Source organism: Zophobas morio, unplaced genomic scaffold, assembly GCF_036711695.1.
Source record: "Zophobas morio isolate AGI-343-1 ecotype UQ-CSIRO unplaced genomic scaffold, CSIRO_AGI_Zmor_V1 ptg000011l, whole genome shotgun sequence".
Lineage (NCBI taxonomy): Eukaryota > Metazoa > Arthropoda > Insecta > Coleoptera > Tenebrionidae > Zophobas > Zophobas morio.
The window spans coordinates 16,734,102-16,755,847 of NW_026972116.1; the positions used below are offsets into that span (position 1 = coordinate 16,734,102).

The window sequence follows — 21,746 nt, forward strand, 5'->3', positions numbered from 1 at the left end:
TACAACTCTCATTTTTTTCTCAAAAATCTAGACGTCTAGGGTCAAACTGGACACGGATTCATGAATCACACATACAGGAGTATGCAATCCTATAAAATTAAATATATATAATACCAAAAAAGGGGCAAATAAGTAGTAAGCAAAATGATACGTTTCACCATTTCATTTTATTTTTAAATTTATTATAAGGTGCTTTATTATTTTTGTTTTTAAGAAAGCAGACCAGTATTGATTTTGAAGAGGTTTGTTTTTTTTTGTAAAAATCTCAAAGTCAGCGGTTTCTATAATGATCCGCTGGAATCATGGTCAAAATGTTTTTAAGTCCACAACTTAAGAAAAATGAAATGTTAAAACAGCAATAAAAAACTTCAACGTCAAAACTGGCCTGTTTGCTTAAAAAAAAATTATACAGGACCTTAAAATAGATGAAAAAACAAGTAAAATAATAGCTTAAATAGATGAAAAAAAAATGAATGAAACGTACCATTTTACTTTTTACCGATTTCAATTTAGAAATTTCATCTAAAACATCCCATAAATAATAATCCTTAAATCCGAGTCATTCAGATGAGAATTGGATTTGAAATAACAAACAATGCTTTTGGAATCATCAAAATTTATCTTTGGTAGATATAAATTAAAGAATATTTATTCGGAAAAATTGTAAAATGATGTCCATTATTGTTCTACAGGAACATAAACGAAAAAACAATTGATTAACGATTTAGCATGCTTACGATAACCTTAAAACGTTTGCAAAATTTCAGAACATACTCGTAGGAGTATCTTACTTTATAAAATTTAAATAATATTTACTATTGTAAATTTTGGAGATGACGTCAACAAATTGTTGGTAAGGATGATTAGCCAAATTTTGATTAGCGTTTTACCATCTACAAGATATTCGTAATTCACTTATAAAATTCGACAACTGGTTTAGTAGTTTCGGAGTTTATCTCTCTAATAAAATTCCGGACAGACGGCAGACAGACAGAAAGACCGACAGATAGACAGACAAACAACCGAAAACGCGAGGTCTACTTTTTCGCATTCTTGGGGTCATGAAACGTCGAGAAAACCTGAAAGTAGTCATTTGTTGGATGGACCCTTTGTTAGCTCGGGAACTAAAAATCGAAAAACCTTTTCGAAATTCTCCAAAAAAATGTTAAATCGAGCCCTAGTCGACTGAATAGAAGTGTCAGCTCACGGAGAATTCTGAGAGTCTGCCTGAAAGCAGATATTTTAGATAATTTTTGCTACAGTTCTTCAAACACCCGAGGAAAACGAGAAAATATTTTTCACGAATTTTCAGAAAAAATCAAAACAGACTATTCCTATGGAAAATATTCTGATTTAGAGAAAATTATTTCAAATTTTAAATTTAAAGAAATGTTTGATCCAGCTCTGAAAACAGCTAAGAAAAACCGGATTATACACATTTTTTCAAGAATTATTATTGTCTTACAAAACGCATTTTATTCTAGTGGAATGAAATGCTAATTTACAAATATTCTCCGAAAAAATTTTCAAAAAAAAATTCAGGGACGAAGGCAGTTCTGTCAGTCAAGAGCATAGCAGCATTTTTTTTTATTTTAGTGTCAAATGACAGACTAATCTAAATTCACACACTACATGTGACTTTAGAACACTTATTTCTATAGTGACGCTATTTAGTTTCCAGAACACTGACTAGCAACACGTATCTAAAGATGTCCACGTTTTATTAGTGACAGTAATTATTATTGGTTCTTATCTTTTTTTGAGACCATGTGCTAGACTTCTTAAGTCATTGCAGTTAATACTGAAGTTAATTTTTAATTGACATGAGGCAATCTATTTTTTCAAGTTAACCATTTCTGTTATACTTTCATCATCAAATAAATCGATAATTAATTGCTCCCCGAAATTTCATTTTTTTCCTCAGCAAAAACACGTCTCCACACTTTAAATTTCATTCGTTGCAAATTCTCCTACTTTCGCCAAGGGTTTACTGCATCAAATCGAATTTACCAGTTTTTATTCCAAGGATAGTGACTTTGCTGACCTTCATTTCCAACAATCCAGCAAGAACAAAATCATCGAAGTCGAAAAAACTCGAATTCGGCAGACACGTCTCTTTTTTATTTGCCGTTCCTGCCAGTTTTGATCTTTATAGAAAGAACATCCATGCGGGCGTGCCGAAAATGCGGCTTGCAGGATTATACAGTGGATCGGCACTTCCAAACATCATCCTGCAACGTCGGCAGGAAAGCCGTTGTCGGACATTCGGATGGATGTTTCTCTAATTCGCACTTTGCTGTTTTGCTCGAAATTTCCGATTCCCTGGAGGAACAACCCCTGATGGATCCAGGTCACGAAAGCCTCACTAATTACTACTTGCTTTCACAAAATAGTGGCAAATGCCTGGCAGGAATCTGTCGATAATGGTCAAGTTTTCGCCATTAGCAGCTTTATTGTTTCAGACTACGTAAACTAATAATATGCTAATCTTTTTTTTTAAACAATCTGACATTGTCTTGTTTATGACTAGGAGAATCTATAACTTATAGGTACGCCGATAAAATTGGACTGCCCCAAGTAGAAGCCAACGCCTTTGTAATCATCCCACCCACCGCAGGTAAGAGTTTTTGCCCAGGGAGTTCTCAAAGGAATCTCGCCGCCGCCGCCACCACGGCTAACGACCCTTGCAAAACTCGTCCGGCAACACCTCTTTGAATCATCCCGTTGTCTGGTAAAGTCTATTGTTTCCACTGTTCGCGCTCTGTCTAGACTTGTTTGTTTCAAGATGATCGAAAGGTTCTTGGTTATGCACCTGTGGAGAAACACTGTGAAGTAGGCAGCGGTGATTGTTTTGGAGTTTGACCGGTTACTTGCAAGAACCCATTATTATGCTTGGCTATGTTTTGTATCTTGTTATTCTGATTGCACTCGGTTTGGTACTTAATAAGCATGTAGGATACGTACACGTTCACGTTGACCGACATTGGCTCTGATCCAGTTCGAGGTAATCGCGGTTCTTTGAAAGATGATGGATCATGGCGGTTTACCTGAAACAAAAAGGGAACATACAGCTGGGTTGTTAATTTGATGACTTATCATATTTTAGATCGGCGCTTTTAGAGCTTATAAGAGCCGTGTGTTCGCAGAATGAGAGGAAATATTTGAAATAATGTGGTTCTATAACGGTTTGTTCTCGGGCTAATAATTCTTTTTCTCCTAGACTTTGTTGTCTCTAATTCAGTTTTGAATTAACTTAAAGTTAAAAATATCTTATGTATGTCAAAATGTAATGTGTATGTTTACAAATAGGAGTATTTGTTTAATAATAATTTCAAGTGTCGCTTCTAAAATAATGGATAAAATAAATAGGTATAACTTATTTTTAGAACGTTCTCTATATAACACAAGGACCATCGTTAATCATGTTTTTTTTTTATTTTGGTGAAATTTTTCATGGCGTATTTTTTTATAATCAATATCTCAGTTATTTTTGGAAATTTCGGAACGCGGTTTTCGCCACTGTTTTCAGCCTAAAAACTCTAGAAGTCTAAACACTACCAATGAAAAATTATCGACTTCTTTTGTTGGAAATGAGATACAGTAAAAGCAGTTTGTGACGAAAAAAAAAAGAGTGCAACACGTCGTAAGAGGAAGTGTTGAAAAATAGGGCTACAGAAAAGTTGCCTAAAATTCCATTAAAAAATTGTCGGATATGGATCGCTACGAACTGATTCGTTTGTAACGTCCAACATTTACGAGATATTCGCTAAAAAGTCCAATTATTATTTAAAAATTCTAAAAATTGCGAAATTTCATGTTATCGATACGGAAAAATGGCCCCCATTTTATTTTTCCGTATCAATATTTTGGAAGAAATGAAGTCGAAAATAATTTTCGAAAATTGAAATCTATTACAAAAATTCTTTGGGTAATTTTCGAAGATTCTCAAAAAAAAGTCAAAAATTTCATACGGGATGGTACTTCTGTTTTGGAATTTGAAATCTATAAAAAATATTCTTTAAGTAATTTTGGAAGATACTGCAAAATTGGGCTTTTGAAATAGTTGGCTAAAAATGAAAAAAAATTCCGGCGTATAGATCTCGACAATATATGGTCCTAGACCAAGATTTACGAAATATTCGCTGTGAAAAACCGAATTTTTAAAAATTCTAAAAATTGCGGAACTTCATGTTATCGATTTATAAAAATGGTGGCAATTTTCCACGAAATGAAGCAAAAAATAATTTTTTGAAATCGAAGTCTATTAATTTTTGAAGGGGCTTAAAAAGGGTAAAAATTTTATACACGGGAGTATTGAAAAATTGAGTCTTGGTTGTCTAAAATCTATAAAAAAAAAATGTTGGATATGTATCTAGATAAGCTAATTTGAAAAGTTTGTATGGTCCTGAACCAAGATTTGCGAGATATTCTTTATGGAAATCCAGTTTTTTAAAAACCCTAAAAATTCCGAAATTTCATGTCATCGATCGATTTGGAAAAATGGTTGCAATTTTATATCTATAAAAAAAAAACTCTTCAGGTAATTTTTGAATGTGCTTAAAACAGAATAAAAAAATTCATACCGGAGGGTACTGAACAACTGAGATTTTGGAAAATTTGACTAAAAATCAATAAAAATTCTAGAGTATAGATCTCGTCGAACTGATTCGGAAAACATAACATTTGTTTGGACCAAGATTTACGAAATATTCAGCTATAGGAATCCTATTTTTTAAAAATTATAAAAGTTGCGAGATTTCATGTTATCGATTTGGAAAAATTGGAGCAATTTTCGAAAAAATTAAGACAAAAAAAAGTTTTGGAAATCGAAATCTAAAAAAAAGCTTAAAAAAGGGTAAACATTTTATATACGAGGGTATTGAAAAATTGAGTTTTTGTTGCCTAAAAGTCCCTAAAAATTTTTTGGATATGTATCTCGACAAGCTAATTTGAAAAACATACAGTTTACATGGTTCTGGACCAAGAGTTGCGAGATATTCGCTATGGAAACCCATTTTTTTTTATTCTAAAAATTGCGAAATTTCATGTTATCGATTTGGATAAATGGTGTCAATTTTCGAAGAAATGAAGTCAAAAATAACTTTTGTAAATCGACATTCATAAAAAAGCTCTTTCTGTAATTTTCGAAGGTGCTTAAAAAAGGGTAAAAATTGTGAAAATTGTGTACAGGGCAGTATTGAACAATTCAGCTTTTGGAAAAATTGACTAAAAATCCATAAAAATTTTTAAAAATTCTCAGAATTGCGAAATTTCATGTTATTGATTTAGGAAAAAAAAAATCGAAAACAACTTTTGGTGATCGGAATTTATAAAAAAAACTTTGGGAGGTGCTCGAAAAAGGGTTAAAAAATTCAAACGAAAGAGGTATTGAAAAATAAACCTTTGGAAACGTTGCCTCAAAATTCATAAAAATTCTGGGCTACAGATCTCGACGAACTGATTCGAAAAGTATAGCATCTTTGTGATCTTGGACCAAGATTTACAAAATATTCGTTACGAAAATTGAAATTTTGAAAAAAAATCTAAAAATTGCGAAATTTCATGATATCGATTTGAAAAAATTGTGCCAATTTTCGAACAAATTAAGACGAAAGTAATTTTTGGAAATCAAAATTTATATATAAAACTGTGAGTAATTTTTGAAGGTGCTTTAAAATTCTTTACGGGGGAGTATTGAATAATTCAGCTTTTGGAAAAGTTCCCTAAAAATCCACAAAACTTCTAAAATATAGATCTCAATGAGCTGACTCGAAAAGAAAAATGTGATCTCCGCTCAAGATTTGCGAAAACGTACTTTTGAAAATTTTAAAAATTGCGAAATTTCATGTTATCGATTTGAAAAAATGGTGGCAGTTTACGAAAAAATTAAGCCGAAAACAACATTTGGAAATCTAAATTTGGAAATAAAAATTCTTTGTATAATTTTCGAAGGTGCTGAGAAAATGATTAAAAATTTCAAACGGGAGGATATTGAAAAATTGAGCTTTTGGAAACGTTGTCTAAAAATCCATAAAAAATTCTAGGGTATAGATCTCGACGAATTGATTCGCAAAATATAGAGTTTGTATGGTCCTGGACCAAAATTCACGAAATATTCGCTATGAAAATGCCAATTTTTTAAAAACTCTAAAAATTGCGAAATTTCATGTTATCGATTTGGAAAAATGGTGGCAATTTTCGACGAAAAGAGGCCAAAAAAAAAAAACTTTTGGAAATCCAAATCTATAATGCGGTGATTCAAAAATGTGGTCCTGCATCAAGATTTGCGAAAAATTCGTTATACAAATCGAAATCGCGAAAATAATAAAAATTGCGAAATTTCATGTTATCGATTTGAAAAAATGGTGGCAGTTTACGAAAAAATTAAGTAGAAAACAACATTTGGAAATCTAAATTTGGAAATAAAAATTCTTTGTATAATTTTCGAAGGTGCTGAGAAAATGATTAAAAATTTCAAACGGGAGGATATTGAAAAATTGAGCTTTTGGAAACGTTACCTAAAAATCCATAAAAAATTCTGGGGTATAGATCTCGACGAATTGATTCGCAAAATATGGAGTTTGTATGGTCCTGGACCAAGATTCACGAAATATTCGCTATGAAAATGCCAATTTTTTAAAAACTCTAAAAATTGCGAAATTTCATGTTATCGATTTGGAAAAATGGTGACAATTTTCGACGAAATGAAGCCAAAAAAAAAACTTTTGGAAACCCAAATCTATAATGCGGTGATTCAAAAATGTGGTCCTGCATCAAGATTTGCGAAAAATTCGTTATACAAATCGAAATTTCGAAAATTCTAAAAATTGCGAAATTTCATGTTATCGATTTGAAAAAATGGTGGCAGTTTACGAAAAAATTAAGCCGAAAACAACATTTGGAAATCTAAATTTGTAAATAAAAATTCTTTGTATAATTTTCGAAGGTGCTGGGAAAAAGATTAAAAATTTCAAACGGGAGGATATTGAAAAATTGAGCTTTTGGAAACGTTGCCTAAAAATCCATAAAAAATTCTGGGGTATAGATCTCGACGAATTGATTCGCAAAATATGGAGTTTGTATGGTCCTGGACCAAGATTCACGAAATATTCGCTATGAAAATGCCAATTTTTTAAAAACTCTAAAAATTGCGAAATTTCATGTTATCGATTTGGAAAAATGGTGACAATTTTCGACGAAATGAAGCCAAAAAAAAACTTTTGGAAATCCAAATCTATAATGCGGTGATTCAAAAATGTGGTCCTGCATCAAGATTTGCGAAAAATTCGTTATACAAATCGAAATTTCGAAAATTCTAAAAATTGCGAAATTTCATGTTATCGATTTGAAGAAATGGTGCCGAAAACAACTTCTGGAAATCTAAATCTGTAAATAAAAATTCTTTGGGTAATTTTCGAAGATGCTAGAGAAAGGTGAAAAATTTCAAACGGGAGTATATTGAAAAATTGAGCTTTTGGAAACGTTTCCTAAAAAGCTATAAAAATTTTGGGGTATAGATCTCGACGAATTGATTCGCAAAATATTAAGTTTGTATGGTCCTGTGCCAAGATTCACAAAACATTTGCTATGAAAATGCAATTTTTTTTAATTTCAAAAATTGAAAATTTCATGTTGCCGATTTGGAAAAATGGTGGTAATTTTCGTTGAAATGAAGCCGAAAATAACTTTTGGAAGTTGAAATCTATAATGAGCTGATTCGAAAATGTGGTTCCGAATCAAGATTTGCGAAAAATTCGTTATAAAAATCCACATTTCGAAAATTTTAAAAATTGCGAAATTTCTTGTATTCGATTTGGAAAAGTGGTGGCAGTTTACGAAAAAATTACACTGAAAATTACTTCCGGAAATTTAAATCTGTAAATAAAATACTTTGGGTAATTTTCGAAGGGGCTGGAGAATAGGATAAAGGAAAAAATTAAGCTTTTCGAAACGTTGCCTAAAAATTCATAAAAATTCCGGGCTACAGATCTCGACGAACTGATTCGCAAAATATAGAGTTTTTATGGTCCTTGAGCAAGGTTTATGAAATATTCGCTATGAAAATTCAATTTTTTTACAATTGTAAAAATTGCGAAATTTCATGTTATCAATTTGAAAAAATGGTGGCAATTTTCGACGAAATAAAGCCGAAAATAACTTTTGAAAATCGAAATCTATAGTGATCTGCTTCGAAAATGTGGCCCCGGGCCAAGATTTGGAAAAATTCGTTATAAAAATCCAAATTTCAAAACTTCTAAAAATTGCGAAACTTCCATGTTGCCGATTTGGAAAAATGGTGGCAATTTTCGACGAAATGTCGCCGAAAATAAGTTTGGAAATGAAAATCTATTAAAAAAAAAACTCTTTGGGTAATTTTAGAAGGTTCTTAAAAAAGGCCAAAAATTTCATACGGGGATTGAAAAGTTGCTTAAAAATCCATAAAAATTCTGGAGTACAGTTCTCGACGAACTGATTCGAAAAATATAGTATGTATATCGTTCTGGACCAAGATTTACGAAATTTCCGCCAGGAATATTAATTTTTTTTAAAGTTATAAAAATTGTGAAATTTCATGTTGTCGAAATACCACTATATTTCTAAAAATGTGGTGGTAATTCACAACAACATGAACTTTCACAATTTTTAGAACTTTAAAAAAAAATACCACCATATTTCTAAAAATATGGTGGTAATTTTCTAAAACTATGGTGGTAATTTTCGACGAAATGAAGCCGAAAATAACTTTTGAAAATTAAAATCTATAAAAAGAAAAACTTTTCGGAGAATTTTCGAAGTCTATCAAAAACAGGTCAAAAATTTCATATGGGGAAAATGAACTACTGAGCCTTTGTAAAAGTTGTCTAAAAATCCATATAAAATTGTGGGGCAAAGATCTCGACGAACTGATTCGAAAAATATAGCGTTTGTATGGTTCCGGACTAAGATTAATGAAATATTAGCTGTGGAAATCCACTTTTTTAAATTATAAAAATTGGAAAATTTCGTGTTATCGATTTGGAAGAATGATGGTAATTTCGACGAAATTAAGCCAAAAGTAGATCGAACACTGAAAAAGAAAACTCTAGGTTAATTTTGAAACTCCCCAAAAAAGGGTCCAATACTGAAAATTTGAACTTTTGCAAAAATTACCTAAAAATAAAAAAAAAAAATTCTGGCATATAGATACATTTCGACGAACTGATTGGAAAAACATCGTTTCTATGGTCCTAGATCAAAATTTACGAAATATTCGCTACGAAAATGCAATTTTTTTTAAATCCTAAAAATTGAAAAATTTCATGTTATCGATTTGCAAAAAGTTGACAATTTTCGACGAAATGAAGCCGAAAATAACTTTGGAAATGGACATCTATTAAAAACTCTTTGGGTAATTTACAAAGGTGCTTAAAAAAGGGCCAACAATTTCATACGAGGAAGTATTAAAAAATTGAGCTCTTAGAAAATTTACTTAAAAAAACCATGAAAAGTCTGGGGTACAGATCTCGACGAACTAATTCGAAAAATATGGCGTTTATAAGGTTCTGGACCAAGATTTACGAAACATTCGCTACGAAAATTTACTTTTTCTTTTAAATTCTAGAAATTGAGAAAATTTGTGTTATCAATTTGGAAAAAAGGTGCCAATTTTCTAAGAAATTAAGACAAAAGTGAATCGAAACCTGTAGGTTATTTTCGAAAGTCCCTAAAAAGGGTCAAATATTGAAAAATTGAGCTTTTGGAAAAGTTGCCTAAAAATCCAAAAAAAAATTCTGGCATTGATTTCCACGAACTGATTCAAAAAACCGCGTTTCTTTGGTCCTGGATCAAGATATACAAAGAAAATAAAAAAAAGAATACGTAAATCTTCAAACTAAGCACTAACAGAAATTACCTGGAGTTTATCTGTGTAATAAATCGATAATAATAGACGATAGAAGACAAACAAATAACTGACGACAGCAGACAGAAGAAAGACAGACGATAATGGAAAACTGTTCATTCCGAATAATTCTGAATGAATGAAATTAGACATGTGTCAAACAAACTTTACCATATTATTTCTCTTATTTATTTCTCAGAAAACCTGTTTTTTTTGTTTTTCTCTCTGGTGTTGTAGTTTGACTTCATTGACCTATATTTATTTGACAAAAAAAATGCATTTCTTCATTAGGTACAGTGAAAGGAAATTTTGTTGCAAACGAGTAAAAAGCTAACAGTAGGAAAAATATGAAAACATAAATTTACAAAAATATACATTCACATACATTCTTCATAAATTATGTATTTCACGTGTACCTATAAAAATTTTAATTTCTAACTTAAGTTCTTTAGAAAAAAACAAAAACCTAGTGCTAGCTAAATTTCGATGTGGTCTTCAGTTAAAACTAAAACTAACAGATTAAAAAACACACAAATAGTTAAAAGTTCCCGAACAAATTTGTGTAATTTTCTCCCAGGACGCTGGATGCTCCAGAACGATCCGCATCGTGCCATGACCTCCAGTTACATAACAGTATTTTATACTAAAAATAATTTGAAAATATTTTTCAAAATTAAAATTAAAATCAACAACCACAGAATTTTTTTCTGTATTTCTCTTGCATAAATTTGCAACTAATCAAGTTCAGGGTAAGCATGAGGCGCAAAATACACAGACAGTTTGCATAAACAAACACTTATAACCACGGTCCATGATCTTGCAATAATAGTCTGTACAAAAGAATCGATTCGCACAATATCACGCAAATTTTAGCACGAAATGCCTCTGACAGTTTCACAACATGAAGATATTCATTCAGACTTTATTGGCAATAGCTCGGTTTCTTTTAATACCAATTAATTTCGGTGTTCATCACTAATTTTGGTTTCATGCCTTGAATTCATTTCAAAGTTTAACTCCATTTAATTTGACGGCAGTTAAATTCGTCGACTTTATTTAGCGCATTTTTTAATCAAGCCCCTCCATCAAAACGATATTAAGTTTAATTCATTACAAAAGTCTTAGATTCGTCGAAGAAAAAAATCGTACTCGATAAAAGTCCGTTAACAGGTCAGATAGTCCATAATTATCACAATTTAGAAAGAGAGAGTGAAAAAAGTGAAACTAAGACAGAATTAGCACAAACTCACTTACGTATAAATTCTACATAATTTTGTTGTACAATTCATTCTGATTAATTTTTCTGTGTGTTGGGAACTACAAGGTGTTCTTGATATCTAAAACCAATATCTTTGTTTTGAATAATGAAGGATGTATCAGAAGCACCTGCTTGCACTGCAAAGTCATTAACAACTCATTCGTTGTAATTAAAATTCGAACTAAATAAGACTGTCGGAAAATGCATTCATTTATTGAAACGTTTATATTCAATCAGTTTCTCGGAAAATTATGATCGATTTACCTGTTCATTATTTAACAGTCCATTGACATGACCTACAAAATTTCTAATTCAATATGAAACCCAATAATATGTTTCCATACCGAGACATCCTTTGGCGTGTCAGAAAATTGATAACAATTTAGTTTGTTCGAAGACATGTAACTATAGATCGTTATATTATAATGTGCAGTAGATGAATGTCTAACTCTATTATACCAGCTGACGCTAGTCGAATAAAAATATGTATAGATGCGGTTGTAACACTATGGGTCATTTTGTACAAATGCACATGCTGTGATGATGGTTTAATATTTCTTTTTCAGTTGCATTATAGTAATTTCCCGTACTGTCACGTAAATGGGGTACAATCGAACTACACACGCGAAATTAACATTATTAAATAAATAAGATGTTCAGCACTAGATAAGTAAATGACAAGTATCTAGATAATTATAAAAACGATAAGCAAAAAAGGAGAAAATTATGCAGAGGCATTGAACTGAAAACTGAGTCGTCGACTTCGCGATCTACGTATTTCTTTTGTGTGTGTTTGTAATTCATGTACGTATTAAATTGAGACTCCATTCGATTTGCAGCTATTTTAGTAGTCAGAGCCGTTCCGTTCGAAGTTAAACTCATCAGTGTCGAAATAGTTTCGTTCGATTCGTGTCAGGGTGGGCAGACTGTGATCTGACCAAAATAAATACGAGTCGAAAGTAGCCAGAATCCCAAATGTCACATTCATTTTGGCTGTTTCACACTAACTTTTTTGATGACAAGCAGCTGTCATTCAGTGGTGGTAAGGAGTAAGATTGCGTCGGTTTGATATGAAGTCTCGAAAAAAATGGATTTGTGATTAATACAACCGAAGCGTCGCCGTTTAAAAGCCGTCGTTTGGGTTGGCTCAGTGTGCTCATAAAATTATTTTTTACTTCCCGAGGGAGCTAAAGGAGGCATTACAGGCTCGTTCTGAAGAATGTTTAATTTCGTGTTTCCTTGGAGTTTCATAACGTGAAAATGTTTCCAGTTTCCGTCTGTTTGTTTCATTTGATGATTTTACTACACAGAGAACTTTGAAATTTTAGGTATATAGGAATATTAGGATTATGTGTGGCAGTAAAACGCCGTCTTGAAATTTTGTCAATCTCGTTTAAAATGCTTGACGAGACTTACAACTTAGCAGTCCACCACTATTTTTTATTTTGCTTATACGGATTATCTAGAAAACAGGAGGTTGTATGAGAAGTTTCAGTATGTAAAAAAATGGTCTAAGGTTATTTAGACAGACGTGCTTGAAGTACAGTATAAAAAAATAGTTCTTTTATATAAAATGCTAATGTTTTTTTGTGCGAAAATCTGAATGGCTAGGGCAAACAATCAAGGCAGTTTCATAGACCACAAGGTCAGGAATATGTTATTTTAAAACATTTAAGTAGCATTTACCATGCAAAGTTTTGAGATGATGTCCTCAAATTATTGGTGGGGATGATAAGAAAGTTTTAGTTTGCGTTCCACCAACTACACGATATGCTTAACATACCTATGTATAAAATTTAACAATTGGTTTGGTAGCTTCAAGGAGTATCTGTTTCATAAATTTAATGTCGACACAAACGACAGACCCACAAACAGAAGCGGAAGTTCTATTGTTTCATACGCTAGAGATCGTGAAACGTCGAGAAAACATCAAAGTATCCATTCGCCGGAGGGACTTTATTACAATATTTCCTTGCCTTACGTTCGGGAAGTAATAATTATAAATAAACTGAATCGACAATGTAATATTGAGACCATCAGCCGAATTGCTATTTTCATATTTTCTCGACGTGTCATGACCTCTATAGTACGAAAAAAGTGGTTTCCCGTTTCCGTCTGTCTGCCTGTCCGTCGGTCTCTGGCGTCTGTATCCGTTTTTATTAAACACATAATCTCCGAAACTAGCCGACCAATTGTTGTCAAACTTTGTAGGTATCATGTAGATGGTTAAACGCAAACTAAAATTTGGCTAATCTTCCCTACCACTAGTGAGATGATCTTATCTCCAAAATTTATAATAGTAAGTTTTTTTAAATTTTATAAAATAAGAGACTCCTGCATTTGTGGTGGGTGAATCCGTGTCGAATTTTCACCCTAGACATCCAGGTTTTACCTTCTTAATAAAAGACAGTTGGGATCCCTGAGAAGGTTTCACATTATTAAAAAAACCGGTTGGGGCCCCAGAGGTTTTCATTAAAAAAAAAAAAACACACTTGGGTCTCCCGAGAAGGTTTCACATTCTGAGGAAAAAAAGACACTTGGGACACCCGAGACGGTTTTACGCTCCTAAAAAAAAAAATTGAGACCCCCGAGAAGGTTTCACGTTATTAAAAAAAAACCTTTTGGAGCCCCCGAGACGGTTTTACATTCTTTCAAAAAACGACAGTTAGGGCCCGCGAAAAGGTTTCACATTCTTAGAAAAAACAAAAACACTTGGAGTCCCCGAGAAGGTTTTACCCTCTTAAAAAAGACAGTTGGACCCCTGAGAAAGTTTCACCTTCTTAAAAAAACAGTTTGCGCCCCCCCGGAAAGTTTCACCTTGTTTAAAAAAGACAGTTGGGGTTCCCGAGAAGGTTTCACCTTTTTAAAAAAGACAGTTGGGGCCCCTGAGAAAGTTTTACATTCTCAAAAAAAAAAAAAAAAACGCATTTGGGCTCCCCGAACAGATTTCACATTCTTTTAAAAAAAGACAGTTAGGGACCTGGAGAAGGTTTCACATTTCTAGAAAAAAGATACTTGGGGACCCCCGAGAAGGTTTTACCCTGTTAAGAAAAAGACAGTTGGGACCCCTGCGAAGGTTTCACATCATTTAAAAAAAACCGGTTGGATCCCCGGGGTTTCAACTTCTTTAAAAAAAATAGTTGGGGCCCTCGAGAACGTTACACTTTCTTAAAAAAAAAATATTGGTGCCCCTCGAGAAGGTTTCACCTTGTTTAAAAAAATACAGTTGGAGTTCCCGAGAACGTCCAACAAATTTTACTTCTCGAAAAATAATGATCAAATTTGATTTCGAGAAACTTTAGTACGGTTGAAACTATTTTTATTTTTCTTACATCTTGTAAAGAATAAACAGTTTGTTGAAAAATTACTTTTTACAAAAGCAACTTTAAAATTTTGATTTTTTTGCGAAAATCTGGTTGCCTAGGGGAAAAACTCAAGACGGATCCATAAACACAGTTGTAGGATTATATTATTTTATAAAATTTAGATAACCAGTAGATTTGGAAATTATTTGTCTAATAAAAATCGAGATAGACGCCAAAACAGACAGACGGAAGCGGAAGAAACGGAATATCTATTGTTTCATACTTTAGGACTCATGAAACGTCGAGAAAATATGAAATCTCCATTTACCTATTTGTTAAAGTCGAAACTGAAGATGAAAATAACAGTAAGACCAAATCATTTTCAGATATATGTCAAAAACAGTTATGGAATATGTAAATAGATGATAAGGTAGTTTAATAAAATCGAAAACTACTAGCCCAATTGTTATCAATTTTACATGTGTATTAAGAATAAAAGAATATTCTATTAATCATCTGCTTTAGCAATACGGTAACGTCATCTCCAAAATTTACATTAGTAAATGCTATTTAAATTTAAAAACTACGATACTCCTGTATTTGTGGTAAGTGGATCTGTGTCGAGTTTTAACCTAGACATCCAAATTTTTGGAAAAAAAAAGAAATTGAAAGTTGTTCCCAATTTAATTGAAACTGAAAAACCGAATGCGCAGAAATCTTGCAAACATTTTAAGGATTTTAATCGTAAGGATGGTTAATCGTTTATCAATTTTTTTTCATTTGTCCCTCAAAAAATTATGACGTCATTTCATAATTTTGTGCAAAGTTCCTTGAATTTTATAGAATTACTTTTACCTGCATGTGCGATTTATGAATCCAGGTTGAGTTTTTACTCTAAACATTCAGATTTTTTGGGAAAATTATGACATCTTCCAATTTTGTTCTATAACTGTTCTTCAAATTGTTAGTGTTTACGCTAGACATCCAGTTTTTGGCAAAAATTGAGTGAGCTTAATTAATGAATGAATGAATGAATGAATTAATTAATTAGTCGTCTTCTCTGCTTTCAGGAGACAAAATCAATCACATTTCATTTTCTTTTAACCGCAGATGCAAGGATCTTTGTAATCTGAACGTGTCACACTCGAAATCTTTCGAAGTATGTATAGACATATACAGTCAAAGTTAAGCATGTACTGAAAAATTGAGAATATCTACCTATCTGGTTTAAATATAGTTCATACTGTCCGCACTGATGTTTTTTAGGTTATCACGAAACGAAAATCGCAAAAACAGATTTTATCATTTTTTAAAAAAGCGGAATTTATAGGGCTATACCTCATGGACGAGGAAAGTGTTCTGTCAAAATAGCCTTCGACCGCTTTTTATGTACTGTTTTTATTGACCAATGATGGTAAAATAGAAATAAAATTTATGATTTATTATGACTTTAGAATTTGCACCCAAATTTGAAAAAAAAAACATAATTTCATTTATTATCTTAAACCATTGAAATAGGACATCTTATTTAAAAACGCTGGATTTTTTAAACACTCAACACTAAAAAACACAGCTACTTCACTTGAAGTAGTCCGACAATAATTAATTTGGCTCTTAAAAATGCTTCAACATGTAGTTAGAAAACTTGAAGAATCTGTCCTACTTCTAGCAAAGCGACCCTCTTTACATAGTAAAATTGTGCTCTACTTTCAACTTCGAGTAACTTTGTTTAGAATGTATAAGTAACAACATTCACTCAATCATTTCTACATGACTACATGGATTTATCACTGACAGATCCACACCCTGAAACTTCACCAGTTGAAACGCTAAGTTCAGTACTTGACAAGGCAGAACATATAAATGTAATATAACGGTAGTTTAGAACGCTATTTATCTCAACACACAAGACACATGGATTTTGAACATACATTATTTTTTTTCGAGACAGACATGTTTTTCCTTATGTAAGTATCTGCAACTGCGCCATTCTGACAAAAAATATAGATTTCAACTTATCATCACAAGTCTTCTCTTAATACGGTATTTTTTTCAACTTTAAGGGTTTAGTCGACCTTTTTCTAGCTATAAGTCTGCAATGCTTTTTGTTTCAACTTTACCATACACATCTCCACTGATTGTATATCCTCTTGGAATACATTCAATCAGCAGCAGCCTTTTATTATCTCAAAAATTGGTGGCCTTTTTTTTTGTCTGATTGAGTTTTTTGTTCTTCGAAGGAAGTGAACTGCATGGATTCTTGATTTATAGGCGGCTCCTAATAATATAGCAAAGTCTCGTCTGCAGTCACAAGTGTAGAAAAACGAGGGTTATCGACATCCAGAAATCATTCCCATGCGAACGTTCCTTTCTGCATGTGTTCTGTTCAGATTGGAGAACACCTAATTTTGGACTTCTTCATATTTTCTGATTGGTGGATTAAATTTTATTCATAACTTGAAAATACCTTCGACCGTATTGCAAGACTTCTTTAGTACTTTTTTTGAACACATACGGACCTTATGTTTTTAGTATTATTATTACTCATCTTGCGTCCCCAGTTGGACTCACTTAAAGAAACTTCTGACAGCTCAAAACTACATAATGACGATCCTGTTGAAACTTCCTTCTGACAAGTCAAAGTTCAAGAACTTTAAAAATCTGCAACTTTTTCCCGAAAACACTGTGACCTCTGCACGTTTCCCTAATTGAATTCGGTGCCACACGGACTTTTTCCCCACAACTAAGCCACTCGAGGTTTACTCCACATTTGCGCTCATTGTGCCTTACGAACCGCCAATCGTGTTCCACTTCCGCGTAAGTAGTACGTACGCAGTGAACGTTCCTTGTCGGTTTAATTAAGCATAACAGGCCGTTGTGCAAATGCCGCCCCCGCATTGACGCGTGCTGAGCCTCACGAGCTCACTCACCATCGACCCAGTACGAAATCAATAACCGCGGCCGGGGTGCAAAACTCTACACAACTTCCAACCTACATTCTCGTGTGAGTGCGTAAAAATTCTCGTGCACTCCCCCTCGAGTGGAATACCAACTAGCTGAAACGAACTCTCGGTAATTGGGAAGGTCAATATCGGAATAAAATTAAAGATCTTGCTGGGAGGTGTGGTGGGTTTGTTGTTGGCGTTTCTAGTGAAAGTGAAAATAGATACAAAGAGATGCGAACGGGGTGCAAGGTTTACGGTATTTTAATGGGTTTGGTTGTATGGCAGCCAATTTGTTGGGTCAATATTTACTGAAGTTTTTTTTTTGAGCGATTGTAGGACTTAAAATTCGTTTAGTCGTTTAAATTGTGTAAAAACTCATTAAAGAAGAAAACGATGTACTTAATCTAGATTTGGTCCAATCTTTCTGGATTTGGACACAAAAAAAGCAAATATTTCAACCCATGTTGACAATGTAGCAAAAAGATTGCAGTCAAATTTCTAAAAATAAAATGCAGTTGTTACTAAAGATGTATTTTTCATGGTTACGGAAACAAGGACCTGTATTTTGCTATAGTTTGTACAGTACTTAAAATTTAGGAAGAGTACTACGATTTTCATGGCGTGTTTACTAACAAGTCTCCAACCGGGGAACACTATATAAATAACAAGCCATGGAAGGAGTCTTCGAGATTCGTCCAATTTTATTGAATGTCACATGACTGACATAATTCTAGACCAATTCAATTACAGATTTGTGACTTATCGTCCAATCATACCTTGGTGAAAATGTAAACTTTCTGTTACACATCTCTACCAATTCTGTAGCATCGAATTTTAGTTACCCACGGAAAGAAACATCACAAATGTCTAATGCTATTTCATGTGTCATTTTCTCGATGTTACAAGTAGAGAAGCCGCCACTTTGCTGTCTCAAAACAGTTCAATGAACTAGTCATTTACAAGCACTATCGCACGCCAAAGGATTGTCGGTAGCCAGCACCCAGCAGAGAGCGGAGTTAGACTTCTCCGCCTCCTTTCTCTGGGTTTTCATAATGTCATAGCCGCCACTTAGCTAAAGTAAAGTGGACAAGGAACAAAATTTCCTGGAGTGATTACAGAAAATTTTGAATTCGGAACGAGAACTTTTTAACACAATATTTTAAATTGTTTTTTTTTTTGAAAAAAAGGAATCTATTTATTTAATAAATTTATCACGAGCAGATTTTCGACGGGAAGTAGTATTTTGTAATCAACCTGTTCCAATAGTCACTCAAATAGATAACGAATATTGGCGATTTAAAAATGGCACAAGACGAAACATCGGAATGAAATGATTAAAAATTAACAACGTTTGTGTCCGTTTCACTGACGAAATATCTTCTCATTACTTAATTGTTTTTTATAAACTTTTACTTCCTGATTGCAAGCTAAGAAATATTGTAATCGATTGGCTACTTTTATGTTTTTTCGATGATTCATGACCCTTAGAATATAAAAAATTGATTTTCAGTTTCCATCACTCTGTTGTCTATATCAAATTTTATTGGACAAATAATCTCAGAAACTACCGAACCGATTGTTGTCAAATTTTACATGTATCTTAGGAATATCGTGTAGATGGTAAAACAGTAATCAAAATTTGGCTAATTATCTCCACCACTTTCAGAACTGCTTATACAAGGGAACTCAAAAAAATTAATGAAAGAGACATGTTTTATTACCTATTCATTTTCTCGAAAATTTGAGAATACTGTATTGTTATGAATAGTACATATTCAAATTTATAAACGTGTTCTTGCTAAAACGTTGATGACGTCACCAAAAAAAAAATATATATGGAAAAACTTACTAGAAACATATACATATGATGCTTTTTTACTTGTATTTTCACAAAATGTGTATTGATAAAGATCATCATAAAACAAAATAAAATTCTCAAAGTTAATTTTATAATTAAATTTTCGAAACTGTATTTTTTGACAATACTTTCGGAATGAGGGAAGTTTTTATTTATTTATTTTGTTCTACACGAACTTCAACTTAATAATCTGTTGCACATCTGTTTTTTTTCCAAATATCTGAAATTTCGCAGTAGCTTTGGCAACACCCTGTATATATTATACAGAAGGTTAATACTCTTGGTTTCTGGGTACCAAAAATACTTTTGCGTGCGATAGTACGTATGAAAAAAATATAGATATAGAAATAGAGTAGCTTTTAGATTGTATTTAGATTTTCGTTTTTACTTCCCGAGAGTAAGCGAAGGAACTGTTGTAATCGAGTCCGTCTCTACTTTTACGTTTTCTCAACCTTTCAGGTTGTTCATCTACCGTCACGGATTTATATTAAACAGATAATTATAATTTTCCGATTATACAGTTGTACAATTTTCCGATTTCTCATTTATCCGATTTTTCAGTTTGTCGATTTTTGATTTTTATTTTTTTTGTATTTTTAGCAAGTACTAACCCCGTCCACGCAGCCTTTATTTTCTTAAAACAATAAGTCATCTGCCAAAATCAATCTTATCTAACAAGAACTAGCCCCGCCCACCCACCCTTATTTTCTTAGAGGACATGTCTTTTGCCAAAATCAGTCTTATCTTGACAGGTACTAGCCCCGCCCACCCACCCTTTATTTTCTTAGAGGATATGTCATTTGCAAAAATCAGACTCATACTTGCCAAGATAAGATTGATTTTGGCAGATGACCTATTCTAAGAAACTAAAAGGTGGGTGGGCGGGGCTACTACCTTTTCTTAGAAGAGTAAGTCATTTGCCAAAATGAGTCTTATTTTGGCAAATACTAGCCCGGCTCACCCGCCTTTTAGTTTCTTAGAGGGTAGGTTATTTGGCAAGTACTAGCTCCGCCCACCCAGCCTTTATTTTCTTAGAACAATAGTCATCTGCCAAAATCAATTGTATCAAGCAAGTACTAGCCCCGCCCACCCACCCTTACTTTCTTTGAGGATATGTCATTTGCCAAAATCAGTCTTATCTTGACAAGTACTAGCCCCGCCCACCCACCCTTTATTGTCTTAGAAGGGTGGGTCATCTGCCAAAATTAGTCTTATCTGCACAAGTACTAGCCCCGCCCGCCCACCCTTATTTTCTTAGAGGATATGTCATTTGCAAAAATCAGACTCATACTTGCCAAAATAAAATTGATTTTGGCAGATGACCTATTCTAAGAAAATAAAGGGGGGTGGGCGGGGCTACTACCTTTTCTTAGAAGAGTCTTATTTTGGCAAATACTAGCCCGGCCCACCCGATTTTTATTTTCTTAGAGGGTAGGTTATTTGGCAAGTATTAGCTCCGCCTACACAGCCTTTATTTTCTTAGAACAATAAGTCATCTGCCAAAATCAATTGTATCAAGCACGTACTAGCCCCGCCCACCCACCCGTATTTTCTTAGAGGATGTCAATTGCCAAAATCAGTCTCATCTTGACAAGTACTGAGATTATAATCTCCGAAAGTACTGGGCCGATTGTTTATATTGGGAATATCATGTAGATGGTAAAACGCTAACCAAAATTTGTCTAATCATCTCCATGCGATGACTTCACTTCAAAATTGTACATAGTAAATGAGTTTTAATTTGTATAAAATAACATAGTCCTACACTGTAGTTTATGACTCCGTGTTGAGTCGACCCGACACGTCCAGATTTTTGGAAAATCATAAAACAATATTTTGCAATTTAATTATGATAGGCATGATAGATTTTCAATCAAAATATATTTCAAAAAATTTATGACGTCAGCTCAAAATTTCGCCGAATAAATCCTATCTAAAACGTAGAAAATATGATGAATTGATGAGTCTGTACTTGTGATGTATCATTCCATCCATATTTTTTGGATTTGGTTATACAGGGTGACTCAAAAAAATTAATGAATGCGTGAATTTATTTTATTGATTTAATCAGGAACTACAAAATCGAATACTTTGAAATCTTGCAGACGTTTTAAAGTCATTGTAAGCATGCTAAATTGTTAATCAAAATAAATCTGTTTATTCCCCCCAAAAAATTGATCACGTTGTCTCAAAATTTTGCCGAATAAATTCTACCCAAAATATGATGAGTTTTTACTTGTGATTCATCATTGCATTCATATTTTTTATTGATCAAATTAATCCCGAAAATGTGAAAATACAAACGTCTTTATTTAATCAGAATTATAATAATGATATTGAGAACATTTTGTCCATTGCAACTTACTACTTAATAGTTTTTAACCTATGTTTTGAAGGGACGAATTCATTCAAATCAAACTAATTTCTACGTGACATTCTTCCGATGTATAAACATAAACACTTTGTGTTGTTTTTCTTATCGATGACAAGGCCGTAGCTA

At 33.0% G+C, this 21,746-nt stretch overlaps 2 protein-coding genes across 3 annotated transcripts in view; both read right to left on the reverse strand.

Moving 5' to 3' along the window:
• Nucleotides 1-21,746, reverse strand: part of LOC135127052 (lysine-specific demethylase 3A) — a 290,069-nt gene that overhangs the window by 247,900 nt on the left and 20,423 nt on the right. The window lies entirely within an intron of this gene.
• The window catches only part of LOC135127053 (uncharacterized), a 51,864-nt gene continuing 32,058 nt past the window's right edge, over nucleotides 1,941-21,746 (reverse strand). For both annotated transcript variants that reach the window (XM_064053354.1, XM_064053355.1), the window contains exons 2-3: nucleotides 2,965-3,047; nucleotides 1,941-2,812 (exon numbers count right to left, since the gene is read on the reverse strand). In XM_064053354.1, coding sequence (XP_063909424.1) covers nucleotides 2,527-2,812; nucleotides 2,965-2,984 — 306 coding nt within the window. In that variant the 5' untranslated portion in view covers nucleotides 2,985-3,047 and the 3' untranslated portion in view covers nucleotides 1,941-2,526. The remainder of the gene's footprint in view (nucleotides 2,813-2,964; nucleotides 3,048-21,746) is intronic.